Source organism: Humulus lupulus, chromosome 3, assembly GCF_963169125.1.
Source record: "Humulus lupulus chromosome 3, drHumLupu1.1, whole genome shotgun sequence".
Taxonomy (NCBI): Eukaryota; Viridiplantae; Streptophyta; class Magnoliopsida; order Rosales; family Cannabaceae; genus Humulus; species Humulus lupulus.
The window spans coordinates 83,614,974-83,640,632 of NC_084795.1; the positions used below are offsets into that span (position 1 = coordinate 83,614,974).

The 25,659-nt window shown below is 34.3% G+C and overlaps 2 protein-coding genes across 5 annotated transcripts; both read left to right on the forward strand.

The window, feature by feature from the left end:
- The first annotated feature begins 11,907 nt into the window (after nucleotides 1-11,907).
- On the forward strand, nucleotides 11,908-13,513 carry LOC133822898 (uncharacterized). Of its 2 annotated transcripts, XM_062255357.1 has the most exons (4): nucleotides 11,915-12,198; nucleotides 12,511-12,600; nucleotides 12,691-12,787; nucleotides 13,271-13,513. In XM_062255357.1, exons 1-4 carry the CDS (start codon nucleotides 11,991-11,993, stop codon nucleotides 13,410-13,412), a joined length of 537 nt encoding a protein of 178 aa, XP_062111341.1. In that variant the 5' UTR covers nucleotides 11,915-11,990; the 3' UTR covers nucleotides 13,413-13,513. The 2 variants fall into 2 exon arrangements, with proteins under 2 accessions (XP_062111342.1, XP_062111341.1); XM_062255358.1 differs by lacking the exon at nucleotides 12,511-12,600 and having other exon boundaries at nucleotides 11,908-12,198.
- A 742-nt stretch (nucleotides 13,514-14,255) lies between these two features.
- Nucleotides 14,256-25,398, forward strand: LOC133822899 (uncharacterized). 3 transcript variants are annotated; one of them, XM_062255362.1, is made up of 15 exons: nucleotides 14,256-14,434; nucleotides 14,954-15,407; nucleotides 20,621-20,698; nucleotides 20,938-20,993; nucleotides 21,334-21,453; nucleotides 21,577-21,647; nucleotides 21,986-22,079; nucleotides 22,217-22,420; nucleotides 22,884-23,135; nucleotides 23,660-23,768; nucleotides 23,954-24,021; nucleotides 24,345-24,414; nucleotides 24,511-24,585; nucleotides 24,715-24,767; nucleotides 25,049-25,398. In XM_062255362.1, exons 2-15 carry the CDS (start codon nucleotides 15,084-15,086, stop codon nucleotides 25,122-25,124), a joined length of 1,650 nt encoding a protein of 549 aa, XP_062111346.1. In that variant the 5' UTR covers nucleotides 14,256-14,434; nucleotides 14,954-15,083; the 3' UTR covers nucleotides 25,125-25,398. The 3 variants fall into 3 exon arrangements, with proteins under 3 accessions (XP_062111346.1, XP_062111344.1, XP_062111343.1); XM_062255360.1 differs by having other exon boundaries at nucleotides 14,257-14,434; nucleotides 24,685-24,767; XM_062255359.1 differs by having other exon boundaries at nucleotides 14,260-14,434; nucleotides 24,676-24,767.
- Nucleotides 25,399-25,659: the final 261 nt, after the last annotated feature.

Below are 25,659 nucleotides of genomic sequence, written 5' to 3' on the forward strand. Positions count from 1 at the left end.
ATTGAAAACTTGCATGTCTTAGTGAAATAGGTTCAGAGAATTTTGTATGTTGCGGTGATATATGGATGAAAACTCGTGTGTTGTTCGATTTGTTTGACAAGTTGGTGTTGATTGTAACAGATAGCTAGGCTAGTAAATTAGGGGATATGCTGTCCGATTTTCTGTAGATTTTTTTAGACTTAGTTTTTGTTTTATATGTTTATTTTATTTTCTTAATTTTTATTTTTTATTAAAAAAAATAGACGCAATATGGAAAAAGAATGGATGTCAGCTGATAGGTTGTTAGTAGAATATATAAAATGGATCGATGAGTTTCTTCAATTTAGTTTGGATCTTGCTCAAGTTTTATGTGATAGGATGTTATACTGCATGTCTAAAAAGCATGATTGGATAGTTATGCCTTATAACCATGAGTAAGTTTAATTAATATGTTTTTCGTTGATAAAAAAAAATAGAATCTAAAGTTGAAAACTTTGTAATACTTGTTCTTTCAACAGGGAGCATTGGATGTTATTTTTATTATATCTCAATTAGCATTATTGTTGTTTTCTCAATCCTCTCAATGCACCATTAGATAACAGGACATCCATCAAGGAGACCATCCATGATGCATTTGAGATGTATTTCATGGAAAAAATGAAAGAGCGTAAAAAGATCAACAAACGCCTAGCGGGAGTAATGTATTTCCAACCTACGGTATGTTTCTATTTGCATATGGGTTTATGTATATATAAAGATGTTTAAGATATTTAATACTAAGATTTGTAAATGTATTACCAATCTTTATATATTGTCATAAACAATCAAACAATATCAACTACAGATATTGCATTATGAGGATGATGAAGAATGTACTTATCAATGCCCCTCATATCAAACATTTCTTGTCGAAACATGTAACAATGAATATACAACTACATAATATTAACATATAGTACAATTTTTCTATATGCTTTGAATTTATTACTACTAATGTAATTCAAATTAAAGTTTGTTTATTTATTGTTTTTCAGTTCACCTCTGACAAACCATATACTACTCAAGAAATCGACGAAGTTCGAGAAGAATAGGCGATGTCATTTTTACAATTGGTTAGAGCAAAATGAAAGAAGTTATAAGCTAGCTTACAATACATGTTGAGAAATTTAAATTTCTTTTAATTTTTTTTGGCATTTTTTTAGTATTTTCTTTTCAAATTTTTGAAATCTAACATATATAATACATTTTGGCCACTCAATGCGATATATTTTTTAAATCAAAATAAAAATTGTAGTTGAATTTAAAAATAAAAAAAAACTTTTAAGGGCATGCAAAGAGAGCCCTAAAAACTTAATTTAAAGACACTCAACGGGATCTTTTAGGACTCGCGAAGATAGCCCTAAAATCTTTACTTAAAGGCACTCAACGATATCTTTTAGGACTTGCATTGCGAGCCCTAAAAATATTATTTTAGAGCTCGCAGTACAAGTCCTTAAAAATCTCACTTTTTAAAGCTCTCAAATAAAAGGCTCGTGACCCGCAAGTCCTAAAAACTTTTTTAGGACTCGCTTTTGTAGTAGTTACATCAAGTGTAGAGTTTAATGGGTAAGAACAAGTCATTGATAAGGGAATAGTTTCAACATTAACAACTTAAATGTCCCATGATAACTCTACAAAATAGAGTTATTTGACCACTTTTTATGTGCTAATTTGTGCTTAATTCTTGAGTTTTTAATTGATTTATTAAGTTTTTAAGTAATTTTGAATTTTTTAGTCTTATTTTGTTGTAAAATGTTGTAGTTAATTATTTAAATTATTATTGTTTAGTTTGAGGTAAAAAATGTTGTATTATTGAATTTAAATATTAAATATAAATTAAGTTATAATTAATATTTTCAAAGAATATACTTGATTTATTTATAGTGGAAATATTTTATTATGATTTAGTTTATGTTTATTTTGTTAGGGAATTTGGTGTATTTTTGCTCTTGAAAAGTAAGAATAATGAAGAAGAAAAAAATGGCAAAATTGAAAGAGAGGTGCTAGAAGTGTCTCAGCCCAGCTGAGCCCGTTTCTCTTCCACTCTCCTGAAGCCCAATTCGGTCCAGCCCAGGCCCAGGCCGAAACCACCTCAGCTGCCCCTTTCAGCCACACCCAGCATTTGCCAGCTATCCCTCCCTTCAGCCTCCAAGAAGAAGCAAGCCGAATGATCCTTTCATTTGCATCCCTCATCAGCCTGCCCATTTCCCACACGTGAAGCTCCTGCCAGCTTCAACAGCCGCCAGGTGTCACCCTCCTTCAGCCTCAACAATCAACTTCCAGCCCACCGTGGGCCTACCTCTGCGCCTGGCCCAATCCGAAGGCCTGCTCCATTCCATTCGGCCCAAGCTCCAGCTGCCACCAGACATGCAGCAGCCACAAGCAGCCCCCATGCATGCCATTTTGTGTCTTGAGCCCAACAATGTCCCATTGTCCATTTTGTTCAAAAATACAACTTTATACCCAAATTTTTCTACACATTTTACCCCAAAACATCATTATTACATCTTATAATTTACCTCTATTTTCCATATTTTAATTAATTAAATTAATTTAATCAATTTAATTAATTTAAATTGATTATTTTAATACATCATTTTTTGCTATAAATAAGGGATTTAGGGTGCCCATTTTTAGGAGAGGTTACTATACCATAATTTCTACACATTCAAAACCTCTCAATTCTCTTCATCTTTTTCTTCTTTTTGGTTATTTTCTATGTATTTTTAGAGGAAAAATTTGGGGGTTCATCCTCCAAATTTTCCTATTTATATTTGTAATTTTTATTTTGTATTTGCTATTTTAGTTATGTGTTTCAAATCTTTTTAAGATTATTAAGGTGATGATGAAACAATATGTCACTAGATAGTATTTATTTTGTATGTTGATTTCCCATTTTGTGCAACAAAGTTTATGGAATTTTCTTCTTCAAATATCTTCTTTCATCTTAAATATCATGTATTTTGGATTGTTAGCACATATTTACACTTTGTTCTTCATTAGTGCAAAAACATAATATTCTTTGTGTAAGATGTGTCACTAAATTGTACACATCCATGCTTAGAACAAAAATATTATGTTTTGCCTTATAAATAATGTTCATTGATTTATTTGTTATTTCATTAGATTGATTTACACTAAATACTTTGAAATTATAATTTTGAAAAGTGAAGAAAAATCATATCTTTTTAGAAGTAATTTGTGCTTAAAATTATAAATCTATTTGGAAAATGATAGTTTGAATTATTTTAACTATTACTAAAACTTGGGAATCAATATACTAATAAATATTATTAAACTTACATTTTGTGGATTCTAGTATCTTAATAATATTTTCTTTTAACACTTATTTTCAAATCATTATTGCTTTATTTTTATTCTCTTAAATAGCTTTATTTTTCAATCTTTTATTTTATGTTCATAATATTAAAACTCATCAATCTTTGGAGCTAGGTTAGAATTTATTAATTTTGATTTAAAATAGTTCTCTTTTCAATTTTAGACAACTCCTTTGGGTTCGATCTCGTGCTTACACGAACACTATTCTATAAATACGATTCGTGCGCTTGCGAATATAAATATTTAAAACATACCCGTTTTGGGTCCATCATCCCATTAATGATGAGTTAATGTTGGTTGCTACAAAGCATGAGGGTTAAGCCATAGGATTTTTATGAAATTCAATTGAAGAGAAACAATCATCTCTAAAGGTAGCAAAGATGTTGTAAGAATTTCACCTATGTGAACCTAGAGGTGGTGCCGCCTCTCAAGAGAGTAGGAGTTTTCACTCTGGATGGTTCATGAATGGATCAAGCATAAGACCATTAAAAGTGTTAAGCACAGAAAGTGGGAAATACATGAGTAATTAGATAGAGGTGTGTGAGACATTACATGTTTTTATCACTAGGCATGTTGGGTTCAATTGTTTAAGAATACCTTAGCATTTCGGTAGAAGCTTTATAGTGTTTTCATTAAGATCAAGTTTAAACCCAAAGAGTACTTTATTTTATGCACTAATATCGTTTGGCTAAAGAATTGAGGATGTATTTAACCAAACGAGGGAATAATATGATTGGTTAAATACATGGTGAAATTAGTTAGGTACCAAGAGGTGTAAAAACCATAACGATCTCACAAAAGTTTACATGTGAGAGTTGAATTTTGGTATAAGCACTTATAAATCATCTTTTTGGATCCAAAGTATTTTTTTGGAGTATATACGAGTACCCAAAAATTTTGGGAGCATTTGGGGATGTTTTGAGATAATTTTTTGCGCGTCAAGTCAGTGGCATCTGCGATGTGTTGCCTCTGGGAGGCGACACGTCCCTTGTCTTTGAAATAGTGGACCACGCAACGTGTAGAGTCCAAGAACTTTACTTAGCTAGTTAGTAGTAGTAGTAGTAGTAGTAGTAGTAGTAGTAGTAGTAGTAGTAGTAGTAGTAGTAGTAGTAGTAGTAATAGCTAGTAGTAGTTATAGTATGTTTATTATTGTGGATTTTGGTTCAAGTCGGGATTTAGTTGCACACTCGTAGCAACACTTATAGATTTTATAAGTTTAACCTATAGCTTAAGAATATTAATTATAACATAAGGTTTTATTAATATAGCTGATCATGAAGATGATATTTATTATACTATAAGGTTTAGATAGAACTAATAAGATCATGACACTTGTCATGTGCATGTTTATTGAGAATTAAAGTATTTTTGAGGAATAGTTTTATAAGAGTAATATTTGAAAACCTCAGAATCTCCCAGCAGCTTTAAAATCGTTATAGGACTCAGTCAAACCTGTTTACACAATTCAAATTAGGCTGAAAAAGTGCAATTACGTGTGTAATATTTCAGTGTATGCCGATATATCGCCACTCAGGGAATACGAAAAATACGTAACTTCGCACGAACATTTCGACAAGCCTCGGGAATATAAGCCCAGGCGATATATCGCCTACCATGGGCGATATATCGGCTCCAGGGAAATATTTTTGAATGATTTTGAAACCGAGCTCAATTCAACCCATAACCTCTTGGCAAGCCTCATAATCTTTTTGACCGAGTCTTAATCCTCTGCTGAACGATTATTCAAATGTTTTTCAATTAAATAGTCATTATTTTATTCAAGCTAAAAGAAGATCTTTTCATTCTTGAACTCTGTAAATAAGACCTAGTACCCAGCCATTTCTTTCATTCTTCAAGCTGAGTTCAGAGCCTTCAAGCAGCTAGGTTTACTTTAGAGTGTTAAACACTTGGGTTGAGGTTATAAGCTTTATCATCTTAAGTTTATTAAACACTTGGGAAGTAAGGATTAATAGTGTGTTTTTCGATATCGAGGTGTAGTTTGGTTATAGTGCATTCAAAGGTATTCCTATTCCTAGTTCATTTCTGTATGTTTCATTAGTTTTTATAGTTTTTCTCTACTCAAATCCTAACTCAATATTTTCCATTCTTGGTTAGGCATTTAAGTTCTTCGAACTTCGGGTTTCTTTTCAGTAAGCTCTTCTTCTCGGTGGTTTTAGTTCATTTCTTTTCATCTTTTTCTTTTAGAAATATTCACCTTTCTATTGTTGATTTTAGGAGTGTTCCAAAATCCCGTCCATGTTCTCACATCCCGGTATTGGAAGGAAAATATGATAGTTTCTATATGCTTATGTGTATGTTTATGCTATAGTACGTCATGTTATGTTTTATCTAGGGCTCATAGTTGCTTAGTGCCCTAGTGTTTATCATTTTTATGTTTGTAGTTATGATTTACCCTATCTTAGATATTAGACAGGAGACCTAGATGGGTTATCATAAACTATCATGTGATCTAACCTACCTCAGATATTAGATAGGGGACAAAGATTGTTTATCACATGTTTTAATAGCCATTAATAGTATAGTCCTATATGGTATACGTCTTTATAGTCATATGTTATATGTTTATAGTTTATGTTTATGTTTATGTTTCATGCTTTTAGTAGATTTTCCTTGCTGGGCATTAGGCTCATTAATTTATTTTTATATGTGCAGGAAAATAATTATGGCGGCAGGAAGATTCTTGGCGGCTTGGGATTGTGTATTGAGGAAGAATGAATTCGGTGGACTGGGTGAACGATTCGAGGACGAAGTTGTTTTTAGTCATTTCAATTATGTTTTCTATGTATTTTCTGCACCTGATTTTGTAATAAATTTATTTAAGATTTAAGTTATGTTTTATTTTCAAACAATGGGATTCCATATTATACCCCGAATTTTATGTATTTTAACCTTTGCTTTACAGTTTTTAATAAAGTTATGACTATTTCATATGTATGTTTTCTTAAGAATAGTGTCTATGTATAAGTAGTTTTAATGGTCTAAGGCTTAGAATTAGTTGGGTCATTACACAACGTGTCGTCTGGTACTAGGCGATGCATCGTCGTGCCACTATTCGTACGTGTTCGTAAAGTGACATGCTTTTTGCTCTAAAAATCAAATTAAAATGCTCTAATCTCATTGGTTAAGTCTCATGAGGTTCCTATACTATTTAAAGTGTTCATTTTAGTTCATTGGTGACTTGATCACTCAGCTCTCTCTCTTTCTCTAGCTTTCAAGATCACTCGTTTTCTCCAAGATCTTCATCAAGAAAGCTTGACTTGTATGAAGAATCAAGGCTTGTGAATCCCAATCTCATTCCATTGTTGTAGCTTCAAGCAGTTCCAAGAAGAAGGCTAGGAATAGAGATTTTTTGACAACAAATCTTCATTTATGTCAAGTCTTGTAACATTTGTGGTTCACATAAAATCATAGACTTTACACTCATTTATTTGTGTTTATGTACTTTGTGATTATCTTCTATTAGAGTTATATTACTTGTGATTATTGCTTTGAGTTGTAATACAAAACCAAGGTTATTAGCCTTATCCCCCAACACTTCATTCTCCTTCTCTAAGAGTTTTCTCTTCAAATCTTCAACCTTTTCTGGACTCGCCTTGAGTTTCTCTTTGGAAACCTTCTCATAATTGATTATCTTTGAACGAAGCTTAGCATTGGATTTCTTAAGATCATGGACTTCTTTATCGAGGCGTTGATGATCTCGGCGAATATGAATCGCAACCATGAGAGAATGTCCAAAATCAAACAAAAGATTAGATCAAACACAACATATATAAATAAATTAATTAAGAAGATGCTTACCCGGTAAATTCCAGATAGCAAGTAATTGAATGACTCGACATGACCAATCGCCTTCAAACGGTCCTCATCAACAACCCTTCAATTAATGAAGGATTTGAGTAAGCACAAACAGTCCTCAGAATAATGACAATGGTGTCATCAAAATCGGTCCTCTGCCTCTTGTTTGACCCTCATTCTTCAATAGCCTTCAAAGAGGCATTACTTTTTGAAGGCACATGGGCTGCAAGGTGCTCTACAGCCGATGCTTTGACTTTAACAACACCTCATTTTTTGTTCATCACCGTCTTGGCCTTTTCCATCATATCAGAACCAACATGAATTTTGAATGACATCATTTTTGTTTTCTTATCCACCAAAATACGCTCATTTTATGTCAAATGGCTAAGAATAGTGAACTTGGTACTGAGAAATTCCAAAGCTTGCCTTAATAAGAAAATATGAATTCGATCATCTAGATGAATATGAAAATTACCTCCAGTCCTTTTCTCAACTTTCTTCCAAAGGAAAATTGTGTGCACGTCCTCTTCTTTCAACAATTTCTTCCTTAGCCATTGGAAGTTGTATTACAAACCAATGATTTATCTTTATCACGACACACTAAGTCATATCTACCTTTATCCTTGTCATGTTCTTTCACTTTTTAATGAGCTTGGAACTCTTCTAGCTCTACACCTATCCCAAATACCTCAGGGAACCTCTCAAGGCTTAACAACACTCTCCATGCATTAAGATCAGTTGGATAGGAGCAATTTCATACTAGCTGAGAACTTTTAAAACAAACAAAGAAAAAGGGAACCTAAAGCCTTGCTTAAAGGAATACTCATTCATACCACACCAACCAGGAGTATCCCAATCGAATGGTTCAACAAACTTGGGAAGCCTCTTCTCTAATAATACAAGGGATCCCAAAAGAAAATCTCGTCTTTACTAAAACAAGAACTGACGTCTAGGACTCCGAGTTTTTCCATAGAATACCTTGCGATCTACTAGAAAAACTTGGCCCATAGTCCTCTTCAACTTGACAAGCCCAGGCATAACCCAACACTGGAGCTTCTTCACTAGGTAATGCCAACTTGACGACATCATAGTCATCTATATCTTGACCATAATACTCATCCACCACGGTGACATGATTAAGAGGCAAAGCATTCGGAACCTCACGATGAAAATCATCATCTATGTCGACAACTTGTCGACCGCTACTATCAATATCTGAATTATTCGCTACAAATATGGGATAGAACACACTCCCAGCACTCGACATTGAATCTTATCAATGACATAAGTTGTCAAAAAGAAAAAAAAAGTTACAACACAAAAGCTTAATTGGCTATTTCAGACAACATATCAACTCACAAAGACATAGAACCCCAAAGGCTCTATACCGCACATGACGATTATACCAGGAACGCCCATTCTAACACGCAACACCTTGTCATATTCCATCAAATATGTCAATCTGGCGTCCTATACTAGGGAAAAAGCCTAAGGAGTGCTCCCTTCCTATTACTCAACATTGAGTAAAGCTACTGTTTGGTGGTACGTTCCTTACTAGGGACACCAACAAGAAGGTGCCACCAATTGGCATTCAACAATCCTAAAGATGGATACAAAGCTCTACATATTCCAACGTCCTACAACCCCAAGACGGATACACAATTTGGGAGTAACATTCTTTGTTACTCTACAATTCTATGACAAATACATTTTCATATTCTTTACAATTCATTAAGCTATTTCCAGCAAATGAACCAAATGCCCAAATAAAAGCTCTAGAAAAAGCCCACAAACACAAAAGCCCATAAACACATTTAAGGTTTTTCCCATCACCCGTTTCAGATCAAAAAAGCTAAAAAAAAAATCAAGGACACTAAGAACATTCAAACTTTTCATGGAAACCCTATAAAACCATTTCGCAAATCTACCACAAAATTCCTAAGATTCCATAAAACATATCAAAATAAGAACAAAAGCTCACCAAAATGAATAGAAAATACAAAGAATCAAAGGAAGTTGACCTGGAGTTCTTGGAAGCGATTCTTTGCTGAAAGAATAGTATCACCAGTCACAACCTCTTCTCCAAAATACAGAAAGGAATTGGTAAAGCAAAAAGAAAAGGGCCTAAAGTCTTAAACAATTAAAAGACCACGTGTCCTTCTTACAATGACTACAATACATATATGCGAAGGAAACTTAAAAATGAAAAAGGTCACTCCCGCACCGCTCTAATACTTGTATTTGTCCTGACCTGAGTACTACAATGGATGAACACTTAACAAAACCAAATAGATCAAGCATATCCTAAGGCCCATGTGTTAGGCCCAATAGTAAATAAAAAGCACATTCGACGCGACTACTCTATGAGGCAACTTAACTTGACTCAGAGAGTAAGGGACAAATTGTAGCGGCCAAAAATCGCACCAGGCCCAAAGGACCCAATTGGACATTACAACCCATTAAACGCCAATAAGTCCATTAAGTCAAGTCAGTAAAGAAGCTATCTTAGGAAATTAGACCCATTCTCAGTCCTAAGTAAAACACAACCCATTCACTAAGAGTACTTATGGGCTTTGACCATGCCCTAAGCCCAAAAATCTTATTCAAACACACCCTCACAACATATCAAACACGTGTGATTAATTACCCTTCGACAAAAAACTTTATTTTAGTTAATTAACTCTTCTCCAAGCTTATTTTTGGAATTTGGTTCTATTATGTATGAAAAGTAACTTTGTAGGACTTTTAAATTTTGTACGCCCTAATTTTCCCACGGGCTGATTAGCGAGCTGAGATACGGCCTAATCATGACTACCACGTGGACATCCCCAAGACCGGAGCTGCCGTCATAAGGTCCTGCCTCCTTAGCTCGAGGTAACCTAAGGGTTCGCCAAGATTGCTTAAGGACTGGGCCTGGGCCCTGAAGACCACAGGTCGAGGGAAGCATCCAGCTCGTTGTACGAGCTAGAGTTGGAGGTTGTGACCTTTTATAAAGTCAATCACGCAAGATAAACGTGCATATATCAGACATCACGTGTCTGATATACCCCTGACTTCTCGGACACGCAGCAGGAACGTGCGTATTCAGACATCCACGACTGGTTTGGGCCGTGCGGCCCATTATCCCCTTACCTATTGATTTGACCACACTTATGTGTCAGGTTTAGGAATTAATCATGAATGTCACAGAGTTGACATGACAAGTAAGAAGGTCACGGGATGACCTTCTTGCCAACTCCCAGGTGCCTTCTCCTATAAATATGGAGACCTTGGGGATTAATAGAGGTTGGATTCTATATTGTAAAAAAGACCCTGTAATCAAATACCCAATATATAGCAATAATACTGACTAGTGGAGTAGAATGATTTTAACCTTTGAACCACTTAAAAAACGTATTTTGAGTCACAATTTCATTTTCTAAGGTCATTTATCTATTTCGGTTCAACCTAAGCACTAATCCCTTTCTCTTTCTTTCTTAATTACCTGTTGGCGAAGAACCGCGTCAACAAATTTATTTAAGTAAAAGTTAAATCAAAGAGTTCAAAAAATGCGCATTATTTGCTATGATTTTAAAGTAACTTGTAGGTTTTTTTTTTTTTGCTTGGTTAATTAGTAAACATCTATAATTCACATGTAAAAAACATGAGCGACTTAAACGTATATTATATACATATATATATATTTTAAAAGTTACTATATGATATACTAAATAGAACCATTTACTAAATATGGCAACATGGTGTACTATATGTTAACTAATTAGTTTATAAAATAGTCTTGAAAGTTACCAAAATATATCTTACATAATAAGATATCTACAAATAACTAATTAGTATCTCAAGCTATCTACAAATAAGATTTTAAGATAACCAAAATGTATATAAATTAATATGGTCTAAAATTTTAGCTTTTTATAACAAAGTAATCAATCAATATTTTATTGACATTGTAAGTAACAAAAAATGTGCATTATTTTTTATATGATTTTAAAGTAATTTGCAAGATTAATTTTTGCTTGGTTAATCATAATATCTTTATAATTCACATGTAAAAAATATGGTGACTAAAACGTGTATTTTTTTTTTAAAGTTACTGTGTAGTATACTAAATAGATTTATTTACTAAATATGGTAACTTGTTATACTATATGACAACTCATTAGATTCTGAAATAAGCTTGAATGTTACCAAAATGTATCTTAAGTAGTAAAATACCATAATATAACCTAAAAATAATTAATTGGTATATTAAGATATCTACAAATAAATTTTGGAGTTAACTAAAATGTATTTCAAATATTATGATCTAAAAATAATTTTTTTTTTTATATATAAAAAAAATAATCAATCGGTATTTTAAACAATCAAAAATATATTTTTACTACCGAGAAAAACAAAAAAAATTAGAAAGCAAAATTCCTTATTTTTTTCAAAATTGAGTATACCATACTAACGTAACAGGGTATTTGTGTAATTAATTTTTTCTAAGTTATTTTTGGAATTAAATTACATTATATTATATGTATGTATATGTAATTTCCCATTGTATAATGTGTAAATTTCCGAAATTGTGATTTTTCGTGCTTGGGTAAACATACAAGATGGCCTGTAAGCTGTGAGGACCATGTTTCTAAAAAGTAGGGTTTAATTCAAGTTGGGCTAAGCTAACGCCCTAAAATATCCCACGTAGCATTTTTTTGTTTTTTCTTTTTCTGAAACATATTAGTTTATACATTGAAAAAAATAATATCTTAAAATAGGTGGATTATCCACACCGGAGTGGGAAATCAGACGGAGAGGAGGAAGCAAGACCAACCATGGGCTCCTCTTCAGTCTTGGCGCTCCCTCTTCCTTCCTTTCAGTTTGCACCCTCTCAAGAAAACCCACTCACTTCGAAGACTAAAAAAACACTACTCTCACTAGTTTCTTCTAGGGATTCTTCATTATCATATTCATCTTCCTCACTTCTCCACAAGTCTCTTCCTTTGGCTGCTTCAGCTCTCATTCTTCTCTCTTCAAATCCGGGTAAGACTTCAAACTTCATATATGTATTTTCTGTTCTTCTGTCTATCAACTTCATTTTTTTGCTTGTCATTGTTGATTGTTATGTGAGTTCTTACTCTGATTGATTGCAATGCAAATTTTGTAACTGTGACATGACATGACCAGAAAATTTACATTAGAAACTACGTGGTTCAAATTAACAATGCTTTATATAATGATATGATTTGGCGTTTTCTTCGTTTTCTTTGTTGTGTATCAATTGGGCAGTTTTGTAGGCAAATATAAGATGAAAGTATTTATAAGCATGGTGTATACCTTTTCTTAATTTTGCAGCTAAAGCTGGGTTTCTATCTGGGTCCTCTGGGATAGAGTCTATTCCTGGTCCTCAGTTACCCCAAATTGAATTTCTTGAACGCTTCAATGGTACCCACTTTAGAAAAAATTGATATAATTCATGTATGTTAACAAAATAATCAGTTTATGATTGCTATGACAAGTTGGTTTATTTTGCAGAAGAAAACCAGAAGAAATATGCTGAGAATGATGCAAGATTCAAATCATCTCCCCTGCTCAATAAGCTACTAGAGAAATCCAAGTTGAACAAAGAAAAGTAAATGCTATTTTCCATTAACTATATCATAGTGTCCAACAGGTTTCTCCATGTGATTGTTTGGTCATACAAAAAGAAGGAATAAAACTTCCATTACAGGTCTTTGACAGAAGAGGTTTGTTTGGTTAAAGCTAAGAAGATGGAAAACTCTATTTGTTAGTTAGTCTTAAATTTTTAGTTTGATGAGTTTGATTTTGTTGAGTAGCAATAGCATTAGGTAATGCACATGGGGGCCAAAGAAACAGAATAACAGATTATTATGAAGGATTAGGATTAGGTTAATGACTATGCTAATATATATTAGTTTTTTTTCCAGCTAATTTCTATTCAAAGAGAGAATTATATATTTATATATGAGTATGAAGTGGGAGAAAAGTGGGAAACTTTAAATAATCTCCCTCGTATATATTTATAGAGATGTAGATTTGAGTAGTTATATTGTTAAAATTATGGATTTACAATGATACACATTACTGATTTCAGGAATAAGCTAGAGATTCAAGACAAGTACTGTCTACGTGGAGCAGAATGGGGAGTTGGAGACTGCTCAGCTGAGGGAATGACAGCTGAGGAGAAGGACAACTTTATTTCGATGCTCAAGCAGAAGACTGGTGTTAAACAATGATTTTTTTTTTATAAATCATTACTCTCTCTATATAAATATAATATTGTCAAATTTGTAGAACAAATGCCATTTCTATCCACACCAATGGAATTGAACGACAATCTCATATATGTCGTTGGACACAAACTACATGCATTGCATACTTAATACATCATACATGACATAGCAGCCTATGCTACGTAATTTTGCAAGAAAAAAATTGTCTTAAGGGATGTTATATATCTTGAAAGAGTAATAATACGTGCACTTAAAATATGTACTCAAACATTACACACAATGACGTGATACTATTTTTTAAAATACTGAGTCTTAGCTTTAATAAATGTAATTGACTAGACTAAACTAATACGTCACTAATATTTATGTGTATATTTTAAATTCACATTTCATTACTCTAAAATGCCACCTATCCAAACCACCAAGGCTTTTTCCTGTTTTGGGTACTCTAATTTAGGTATTCTACATTATCAAAATTTGCACTTCAATCAAAGTATGAGCAAAGATAAAACAAGGGAACAATGACACTTGGACCTTTTCTTACACTCGTCACAAAACAGTGTGACGAGGAAAATAAAAATTCATTTCCAATACGAGACTAATGTATCTTAAGAGTTAGAATCTGGATATTATTATGTCGTTTTTTTCAAATAAACGACAAACAGCATAGTCTTTTTCCCCTGAAACGACAGCGCTACTCTTTTTACTAGCCATAATTTCATTTTATAAGGTTTCGAGGAATTATATGTTTTTCTTTAGGGAATTAATAAATTTTTCTGGAGAAATTTGTGAAGGGGTATTGTTGATATTTGGTTAATGAACACAAAAAGACAAAAGTTATAATAATTAGAAAAAAGGCGTAACTATTTTTGGGCAGATGATCCGGCAAGCTCATCGACCCGGGATTAGCCATAGATATACTCGGCATTCCAAAAAATAAAAATAAAATAAAAATATTTGATAGAGAAATACCAAAACTACAAATTCAAAAAGTTCAATTGTCATACCCAGCCACGCAGTTTCAGGTACTCTCTTTCTATCTCTTTTGAAGATTTCAGTTGTATTTGGAGAATTTTAGATTAGGGCTTCAAAACAATCTGTTTGGTTTTGGACCTTAAACGAAATTCTTTTTGGGGTTATTTGAAATGAAGCACTTGTTTTAAGCTGATTGATCCTGTATTTGGGGTGGATTTGTTTATGGTTTTTTTTTGGTTCATTGTTCTGAGCTTTTAATTATGATTCTGTTTTTCTTTTACCTATATTTTCTCGGGTGCCAAACGGAAGTGAACCTCAATTTGACTAGTTTAATTTTGCTCGACTGTGTTTCGTGGGTCTTTTATTTCGATATTGGAACTACATTGAGCAGATGTGAAATTGTAATTGTAGTATTGGAAATTGTAATTGGAGTATTGGTGTTTGGGGTTTTTGGCTGTACGGGTACTTTGCATTTGGAAGTAATGTTAAACTGTCTTATTTTGGTTGAACTATGTAGCTATATGCAATATTGTTTTGATTAGTTACATGGGGTATCTCATTGTTTTCAGGGTTTTCTATCATTGATTTGGGTATGCAATTTTTGAATTTGTGTTGAGGAAGCTTCAATTTGGAAGGAATCTTGGTTTTTGTTAGCAGTCTTAGCTACAGCTGTGAGGCTGTAGTTTGAGATTTACTAAAATGTATATGGCCGTGCCTACCGCGACAGCCACGACTCGGGGGGGATCACCAACCGACAGTGTGGACTATGTTGTTAGTTTGGATCAAGTCCCAAGATGGAGTGACGCAGAGCATAGGACTTCTCTGGAATTTGAGAATGAGGATCCTTCATTTTCTAATTCATACTTCCCTGATCCATTGACATCTTCATCTGGGGCAGAGGCTGGTGGAAATGGTATGGTTTCCAGGTTTCCTGTTGATCATGAAATTAACTCCAAGATATATCTTTGGAGAGGGAATCCATGGAATCTAGAAGTTGATGCTGTTGTGAACTCTACTAATGAGGTTAGCTTCTAAATTTGTTATGACATATTTCAAGATGGAGAAATTTCATCATTTTAAGAAGATGGAGCTCTTATGCTATATTAATTTCAGGATTTGATTTTTTTATGTGGTTTGTCTTATATACAATAAGGCGAAAAAATGTTAATAAGTATATTTTGTGTCCAGTCCTGTGATAACCCTAAAGGCCCTGAACTATTCAAATTCTTATTGGTTATCCACTAGTGCCAGGCACTAGTGGACAGTTTGCTGAATTCTGTACATCATCCATTAGTTTGTCTGCCCTATCTTTCTGTTAGTTAACATTTGTAATAAGAGGTGAAGAGAATTGTATTCACTTGTATTTCAATGAGAAATAAACATATATTTATATACAAACTAGGGAAGCTATTCTAGGAAACTATGAGAGAATAGGAAACTAATTAGTCTTAATTTATAGCTAATTTACAGTTAATATAAACAACTAATATATATATATAACTAACACTCCCCCTCAAGCTGGAGTATATATGTTAATCATGCCTAGCTTGTTACAGAAATAATCAACCTGCACCCCATTTAATGCTTTTGTAAAGATATCCCCTAGTTGTTCGTCGGTCTTCACATATCCTGTGGAGATTACGCTTTGCTGAATTTTCTCACGAACAAAATGACAATCAATTTCGATATGCTTAGTCCGCTCATGGAACACAAGATTAGATGCAATATATAGAACAACTTGGTTATCACACCATAATTTTGCTGGTACTGAAGTCTTAAGTCCTACTTCAGTCAATAGCTGATAGATCCACATCACCTCACACACAGACTGTGCCATAGCCTTATATTCTGATTCTGCGCTTGATCGTGACACAACATTTTGCTTCTTACTCTTCCAAGAGACCAAATTCCCTCCAACAAAAATACAATAACCTGAAGTAGATCTTCTATCCACTTTAGAACCTACCCAATCTACATCTGAGAAACACTCAATATGAGTGTGTCCATGATCTGCGTACACGATACCTCGTCCTGGTGCTCCTTTCAAGTAACACAAAATTTGCTCTAACGCTGCCCAATGATGAATTGTTGGAGATGACATGAACTGACTGACAACACTAACTGAGAATGCAATGTCTGGACGAGTCATGGTAAGATAATTCAACTTTCCAATCAACCTGCGATATCTTTCAGGATCTTCAAATGGTTCCCCATCTTTTGTAAGGTGCACATTATGACTCATTGGAGTACTACAAGGCTTTGCTCCCAATTTTCCTGTCTCAGTCAACAAATCAACGACATACTTTCTTTGAGATAGAAAAATACCTTGTTTACTCCGAGATACCTCAACTCCCAAGAAATACTTGAACACTCCCAAATCCTTTGTGTGAAACTGAGTATGAATGAAGGACTTAAGAGATGAGATTCCTCTAGTATCATTTCCAGTAATAACAATATCATCCACATACACAACCAATAAAATGATACCGACAGTTAATCGTTTATAAAACACAGAATGATCGGACTTACTTTTCAGCATACCGAATTTCTCAACAGCCCGACTAAATTTACCAAACCAAGCACGAGGACTTTGTTTCAAACCATATAAAGATTTTCGAAGACGACAGACTCGCCCTGACTCCCCCTGAGCAACAAAACCAGGAGGTTGCTCCATATATACCTCCTCCTGAAGATCTCCATGAAGAAAAACATTCTTGATATCTAGCTGATGTAGAGGCCAATGATGAGTAGTTGCCATTGAAATAAACAATCGAACAGATGTCAACTTAGCAACAGGAGAAAAAGTATGACAATAGTCCAATTCCTAGGTTTGAGCATAACCCTTAGCAACAAGACAGGCCTTCAATCGAGCAATTGATCCATCTGGATTGACCTTAACAGTGAATACCCATTTGCACCCTATGGCCTGTTTTCCTGAAGGTAAATTGACCAAGTCCTAAGTATCATTGTCATCTAAAGCATTCATCTCTTCTATCATTACATCATGCCAACCAAGATGCGATATGGCTTCACGAGCAGTATTAGGATTCGAAATAGAATCAAGGAAAGCAATAAAAGAACAAGAAGAAGATGACAAGTGATTATAAGAAACAAAAAAAGAAATAGGATAAGTGCACTGACGTTTACCTTTGTGTAGCGCAATGGGAAGATTATCGCTTGGGACCGGATTTGATAACGAAGAAGCAGGTGCAGGACATGAAACAGGAGGCAGACGCCTGGTGTACACTTTAATAGGAGGCGGAGGCATGTCAGGAGCTGTGGCTGTGGCTGAGACAGGGTGAGTAATAGGAGACTCATCGTGAGTAGTGTTTGAGATAGGTTCAGAAATAGGAGATTCCCCAGGAAGTGGGTCAGGGGCAGAAAAAGTGATAGAATATACCAACAAATCATCATCATCCTCCCCCTAACGAGTAGGAATAGAGGAAGATGAAGAATAGAGTGTGTTTTCTATGAAGGTAACATCAATGGAGACAAGATACTTGTTGAGATTTGGACAATAACACTTATATACTTTCTGAAGACCAGAATAGCCAAGGAATACACACTTCAATGACTTAGGATCTAATTTGGTGACATTTGGACGAACATCTCGAGCAAAACAAGTACTACCAAATATCATAGGATTAACAGGAAATAACGACTTGCCGGGAAAAAGAATTTTATACGGGATCTCACCATTAAGAACAAAAGATGGCATGCGATTGATAAGAAAACATGCTGTAGAAACGGTGTCGGCCCAAAAATGTTTGGGAACATGCATTTGAAATAAAAGGGCTCGTGCAGTTTCAAGAAGATGTTTGTTTTTACGTTCTGCTACACCATTTTGGGATGCAGTATCAACGCAAGAGGTTTCATGAAGCATGCCATTAGAGACCATATAAGAATGGAAATAAAGCAAACATGCCATTACTTTCGTGAACTCGAACTAAGACGATGGTGTTTGGCAAATTGACACGACTCACAATCTAATGAAGACTTGCGGATAAAGTTTTTTGAGCAAAGGAAGAGACAGATGACCCAATCGACAATGAGCCTCAAAAGCGGAAGTGACACTTGAACAAGCAAAAGAAGTTGGTGGCAGTATATCAAGAACATAGAGGCCTCCAGATTCATGTCATTTACCAATAATCTTCTTCGTCATAAGATCCTGAAATAAATAATGACCGGGAAAGAATGAGATGCAACAATTAAGATTACAAGTGAGTTGACTAATAGAGAGCAAATTGAAGGATAAACTAATTAAATGTAAGACGGATGACAAAGTAAGCAAGGGTGTAGGAATAATGCCAGACCCACGAACACAAGATGGTGACCCATTAGCTAAGGTAACAGTAGAAGTTGAAGTGTGAGAATGAAAAGTGGAAAAGAGATGGGAATTACTTGTCATGTGATATGTGGCACCAGAATTAATGACCCATTTGGAGGATGAAGAGAGAAGACACGTATTAGATTTACGTGAATCGGCAATAGCAGTGACAGAAGGAGATGACGACTTAAGTGATTCCTGATATCGTGAGAACTTGACAAATTCATCAGCAGAAATAATGACGGATTTATCTGTGGCATCAGTAGTATTTGCAACATTAACAGAGTGTTGTTGCTGATTTTTAAACTGTAGCTTTCTACACTCAAACTTGGTGTGTCTTGGCTTTTTACAATAGTTGCAAATAATGCCTCCAGAATCCGGTGTTCGAGTTTCAACTCCTTGTGAACGACCTCCTTTATGCCCAGTTGGAATAGAAGATTTCCTAGGCGCATAATTATTACGACTTACCAAAGCACTATTAAGAGGAACAGAAGGAATAATTTCTGTGCGAAGAATACGACTAAAGACATCTTGTAAAGAGGAAACATCAGAACTAGAAAGAACTTGTGCTTTCGCAGAATCAAATTCAGGTGAGAGCCTGCTAGAAAGCTCATAATAGCTATCTGCTCTCGTTGGTGTTGTTGAACCTTCACATCAGGGCTAAATGGCAGCAACATATTAAGCTCCTCACACGTCTTCTTAAAGGACATAAAGTAGTTCATAAGGGATTGATCTTGTTTCTCTACACGGTAGAATGCTTTGCACACCTCATACATACAGGAGAGATTGCCTTTTCCATAATACAAAAATCCCAAATAATCTATTAGTTCTTTAACAAACTCACAATGATTGATCAAACCAATTACCTCACTATTAATAGAATTCCGGATTTGAAGGAATAAACGAGCATCCTCCCTGAGCCACGTCTGTCTTGAATCATCTTTTTCTTTAGGAGGACCATCAGTCAAGTGGTCATCTTTGTTAATACTTCGTAGATAAAACCGAACAGTCTTATACCACTCCAAATAATTCGAACCAATCAGTTTTTGGTCCATGATTTTAGACATCACAGGAACCACGTCAGATGAAACCACAGATTTCATCTCTGATTTATTCTCAGCCATAACTCCTTAAAGAAACACAACAGCAAACACGAAAAACCAATGTAGAATCACAACAAAGATCCTAAACAAACCTTGACAGTTGCAGCTACGAAAACTAGGTGTGCAAAAACGAAGCATTGACCAACCAGAAATGCAGTGGAGACCAAACGGAACAAAAAGGGCCGCTGGAGACGATGCCATGCGCTGGCGCGTGGGGCCCACGCGCAGGGGATCTGGCAGCCGGACTTCTAGGGAATGGAGATCTGCGGCTAGGGAATCCTTTGGTGTGGGCGGTGAGAATAGTAGACCAACAGAACTAGGGTTTCCGAAATAAACCCTAAAATAGACTAAACCCTAATTTGTGTTTATGGAAAACCCCAAAAGAAAAACCCTAATTTTGTAGCAAAATTCGAATTTTACAGACTAATGCTCTGATACCATGTAATAAGAGGTGAAGAGAATTGTATTCACTTGTATTTCAATGAGAAATAAACATATATTTATATACAAACTAGGGAAGCTATTCTAGGAAACTATGAGAGAATAGGAAACTAATTAGTCCTAATTTATAGCTAATTTATGGTTAATATGAACAACTAATATATATATAGCTAACAACATTGCACCTCGAGGAACTAACAGATTGATTTTAGTTTTCTACTCTGTCATTAGTTTGATTTTGTACATTCGAAGGCCAGTAAGGTTTTCTTTGGTAAGAGGGCCTCATTATGCAAACATGGCTTGGTTTACTAATAGATGAAATGAGGCTAAATTCTTGCTATGTTTTTCAATTGGATGGTTAACAGAACTTGGATGAAGCACACAGCAGTCCTGGCTTGCATGCTGCAGCTGGACCTGGTCTTGCAGAAGAATGTGCTACATTGGTATGATAACCACTATTAGCTTTTCTTAATATAATTTTTTTCTTTGTACTTGATAGTGCTGTTAGACAGTGTTTGTTAGATTTTAATAATTTTAAGTGCCATTTTATAATTATTGCACCTATAATACAAGATTTAAGTTATTAGTATTACACATGAGACCAAACATGAAATTTCATGCTTAATTTTGCATAATTTATTTTGAACTTTTACTGATTTGTGTATATCTTTGTTTATGGTAGGGTGGTTGTCGAACAGGGATGGCAAAGGTTACTAATGCTTATGATCTTCCTGCAAGGTGGGTATGTTTGTGCATTCTTTTTATATTTGATGATCCTGAGAAATAAAAAACATGATTTTCTTTTTTATATACCTTCAAAAGCTATATTATCCATCCTCTGAGAAATATTTTAAATTAAGTTATTTAGATCTCGTAGCTTCTATCATTTGTCAATCAAGAAACTGCAAGATGATCTGTCAATTATGTTGGTTATCAAACATGTGTCAGCATGTAACTTTTCAGTATCAACCCTCCCAAGTAATTGTTTTATATTTATGTTGCTGTAGTGCCATATGATGCAAGCATTCCTGCTTTCTGTACTACTTGGAATTTCAAATATTATTTCTATTTTTTTCAGGAGGGTTATCCATACTGTCGGTCCAAAGTATGCAGTCAAGTACCATACTGCTGCGGAGAATGCTCTGAGTCATTGCTATCGTTCCTGCCTTGAACTTCTTATTGAACATGGCTTACAAAGGTTTCTTGGCAGCTGATGCTACATTATTTTGTTTCTTCTAATTTAATTAATTAATTTGTTGCTTCTCTTTATCTTCTTGTTTAAACATTGGAGCTTATTTTTTCTCTCCATGTATGAATATAGCATTGCAATGGGCTGCATATATACAGAGGCTAAGAACTATCCTCGTGAACCAGCTGCCCATGTTGCTATAAGTGAGTCACTTTCCAACTTGTTAGAGTTTTTAATTCTTCTTCTTCTTCCAACTTACAGTACTTTTCCTGTTATTATTGGTAGCCTGATCTAATTACAAGTTTGTAACTTTGAATGTACAAAGCTATTTTTGGACAAAAGAAAAATTACTACCTGGGTTCCTTTGAAATTGCTTTTTATTATGCATAACTATCAGTAAGTGAAATTTGAGATACTTTACTTTTTTCTTACAAGTCAATTGATTATGAAGGCTTTTGTTTTTTATTGTTTGTGGATGATTGTGTTCGTAGAATTTATTTGAATTTTTAACTTTACTGACTTATTATCACTTCTTTGCCAGGGACTGTGCGTCGGTTTCTTGAAAAGCAGAAAGATAAAATCAAGGCTGTTGTTTTTTGCACTACTACATCAACTGATACAGAGATTTATAAAAGGTTTTTCAATACCATTTTAGTTTTTAATTCCTATTGCAAATGTGAAGAATCCATTTTGTTACAACAAGTATTGTTTCTGTCAAAACATTAGGAGGATTGAAAACTCATTATTTTTCTTCAATATTTTCTTGATATAGATTGCTTCCACTTTACTTCCCTCGAGATAAACATGAGGAGGAAGTTTCTATTTCTAAACTACCTGCAGATGTTGGAGATGAAAACGGCGAGACAATTATAGATGAACGTAAAATCAGGATAAAGCCTTTGCCAAAAAAGAGTATTCCAAAGCCTCCTGAGGCTCCAGTCGATCTTCCTGTCAGTGATGTTGGCTTGGTACGAAGGTGAGGGATTTTCCATATTTATTATTATTCTAAAGAGTGTCTTAATTTCTGCTGCATTTTATTTCTTGTTAAAGAGATTGGAATTATTCACTATTTTCTAAGACGTAGTTACATTGATCATCAATTACTTTTCACACCGTATTTAGTTACAGTGATCACCAATTACTTGTCCACTGTATTGCATTTAGTGCTGATTTCTTTCTGAAAATTAGATAATTATTCCTTAAATGGTTATTTGCATATAGATGTATTTATTCAAAGTAGATATGAGATCACCATATGTTTTTTTTTTTTTTTTTTTTATAAGAAGCAGTTAATATGCTGTAAACATTGTGATTTTAACAACTGTTGATATTTTCAGTCTTAAATTTCAATACTTTCACTCTTGTGCTGTGTTCTTGTTGTCTAGCCTATTTTTCTGTGAAAAAGTAACTGGCATTAGCTTTGATTTTCACTTGTATAGGAATTCATCATATTTGGATACTTTTCTGGATCCTGCCTTCATGTCCTTAATAAAAGATCCAGATCAGAGACGCAAGGAACAATGGGAAAAAACTGCTCAAGCACGAAGTGGATGGAATTGTGCTAAAATGCTTGGATTTGGTGACCTTGGTGGACCTCCATTATCTGCTGCTGAAGAATACTCACTTCATTCGCGATATCTTGCCAAGGCAAATTCTCTTAATCTTTCAGAGATTGCAGAGATGAAAATTGTGTAAGTGTGCATTCTTATCCTTTACTTCACATGCCTACTTTTAGTTTCAGTCTCTATCCAAGCCAACTACTATTATAGGTCTTTTCATATGCAATTTCTCCATATTGAGCATTTCATTTTTCAGTCACCTGGGCAATATGAATAACTGCAATGTACTATTTGCAACTTCTAGCGTAAGCTAATTAATTTTTTTTAATCAATTTAAATTTTTAAAAATAAAATTATTAACTATTGAGTTGTACATAAGGGTGTGTGTGCTTTTTTTTTTAAAAAAAATAAAAAATAAAAAAGTAGTCAGAAATACAATGCTAAAATGTGGTTACAAAATGGATGTTAAACTAAACTATGGGTTTACAAATTTTGTTTTTGGTAATTCTTTGGCAGAAGTTTTTGTGGTCTGCCAGTTGCTTCCTTATCCATTGATGTTGAAGGACCTATTAATTTATGGTTTGCATGTCTAGGAATTTTATTAATGGTTTTAGATCTCTTTTAACACTAATTTTACAATTATGTTCTGTATTCAGCTACCGTGGTGGGGTTGACAGTGAGGGTCGTCCTGTTATGGTTGTTGTGGGAGCACATTTTCTGCTGCGATGTCTTGATCTGGAGCGATTTGTGCTTCATGTAGTTAAGGTAGCGACAACTGTTCATATTATCATATTTTTGTTTTTGTGTTGCCGAGGAATTTTGCTAGTTTAGATTTGTTTTTTTTTCCCTTTTCATTTTATGACATTACATTGTGTTCATCCTGTAGAACTTATTTATTTATTTAATTGTGGCTCTTGATATAAAATCATTGTTTTGCTTGCTGATTTCAGGAATTTGAGCCTTTGATACAGAAGCCTTATAGCATTGTATACTTTCACTCAGCAGCATCTTTACAGATGTAAGTATTATATGTGGCTCACACTTGACTAATAGAGCTGGAAGTTTGATTTTGTAGGACCACTGTAAATTATAGCAGACTTTTATCAAATTGTTTATAAATGAAAATATTAAGGTCTTTATTTTATTTATCTTATTTTTCTTCTTATAAGAACTCTTATTTGTTTATATAGTTTTCACTGTATTTTTTATTACATGATGAGACCAGTGTAAGGGCTATGCAGAACTATTTGTCAATATAACTTCTTTGTGAGTGAAGCTCTTTCGGATTTGTAGACATATTAAGCTATTTTTCTAACTACGAGATACCTGCTTCTGAAACAGTCAGCCAGACCTTGGATTTATCAGAAGATTACAGCAGATACTTGGTCGGAAGAGCCAGCGCAATCTGCATGTACAAACATTTTTTATATTTTCCATCTCATTATAGTATGCACACCCATTGTGAATCTATCATTATAATCCTGATCTTTATTTGCTTTTATGGTAGGCAATTTATGTCCTCCACCCAACCTTTGGACTCAAGGCTGCTGTATTTGCTTTGCAATTGCTTGTTGACAATGTGGTACGCCTATTTTTCTTGTGGTTGATTTATTCCTGAAACCTTAGTTTCTTTAAAAGTCTACTGTAAGATATATCTGATATTCTTTCTTAGGTTTGGAAGAAAGTAGTGTATGTTGATCGCCTTCTACAGCTTTTCAGATATGTTCCTCGTGAGCAATTGACCATCCCTGACTTTGTTTTCCAGTTAAGTTTACATATTCTCTTTATTTCTATTTCCAACATTCATATATCATCCTCTTTAGAAATCTACCGTGGTTGTCCTCCATATTTTGGTAAATAGTCTTTGAAGCTATGCAGTTTGAAAAAGTTTTTGGATCCACAGCATCCTCACGTGCAGAAGCTGCCCTTCATTTTGTAATTTTAAGTTGGCATACGGGGTTGATTCCATAGCACATGCCATTTGCTAATCTGCGTTTGATGATTCATATTTCTATTCTCAACTTTCAATGGCTGTCATTTCGCAGGCATGATTTAGAAGTGAACGGAGGAAAAGGTCTTATCGTGGATCCCAGAACAAAATTTGTATATCATCGACCGTAGCGAAAAACATGAACAGCCTGTGATTTGGCGATAAAGCAGGCACATGGATTGCTATTGTTTTGGTGTTTTTTCTTTGATAATTTCTTGTGTAGGTGGAATTGGGAGTGAATTTGTTTGTGAATGTTGTAGTATAATGTTTTTCCTTAGTGGCGTTTCTGTTGGAGTAATCTTTCTCTGTCCAAATTAAGTACAAACGATATTCTTTCTACTTGTATCATCTCTGATGGTTTCTCAATAAAAGAAATGCAAGCTCGTGAAGGCTTTCTTTGTGAAATTTTGTGTGTTTTTTTTGACATTTAACATAAGTAAGGCTTTATTTTTACATTTATTTATTTACTTTTATATTATATCCCTCTCTACTGGGGTTGGGTGAGAAAAAAATGTGGCAGAGAGTAACTTTCATGAAAAGCCTTTCCGAGAAGACTCAAAATTGTTAGAGAAGTGAGGTGAGAATAGAAAAATTATGTTCATACTCTAACAAACAAATTGACTAATGAGAATTTTAATTCAATACTATTGTGCAGCCACAATCATT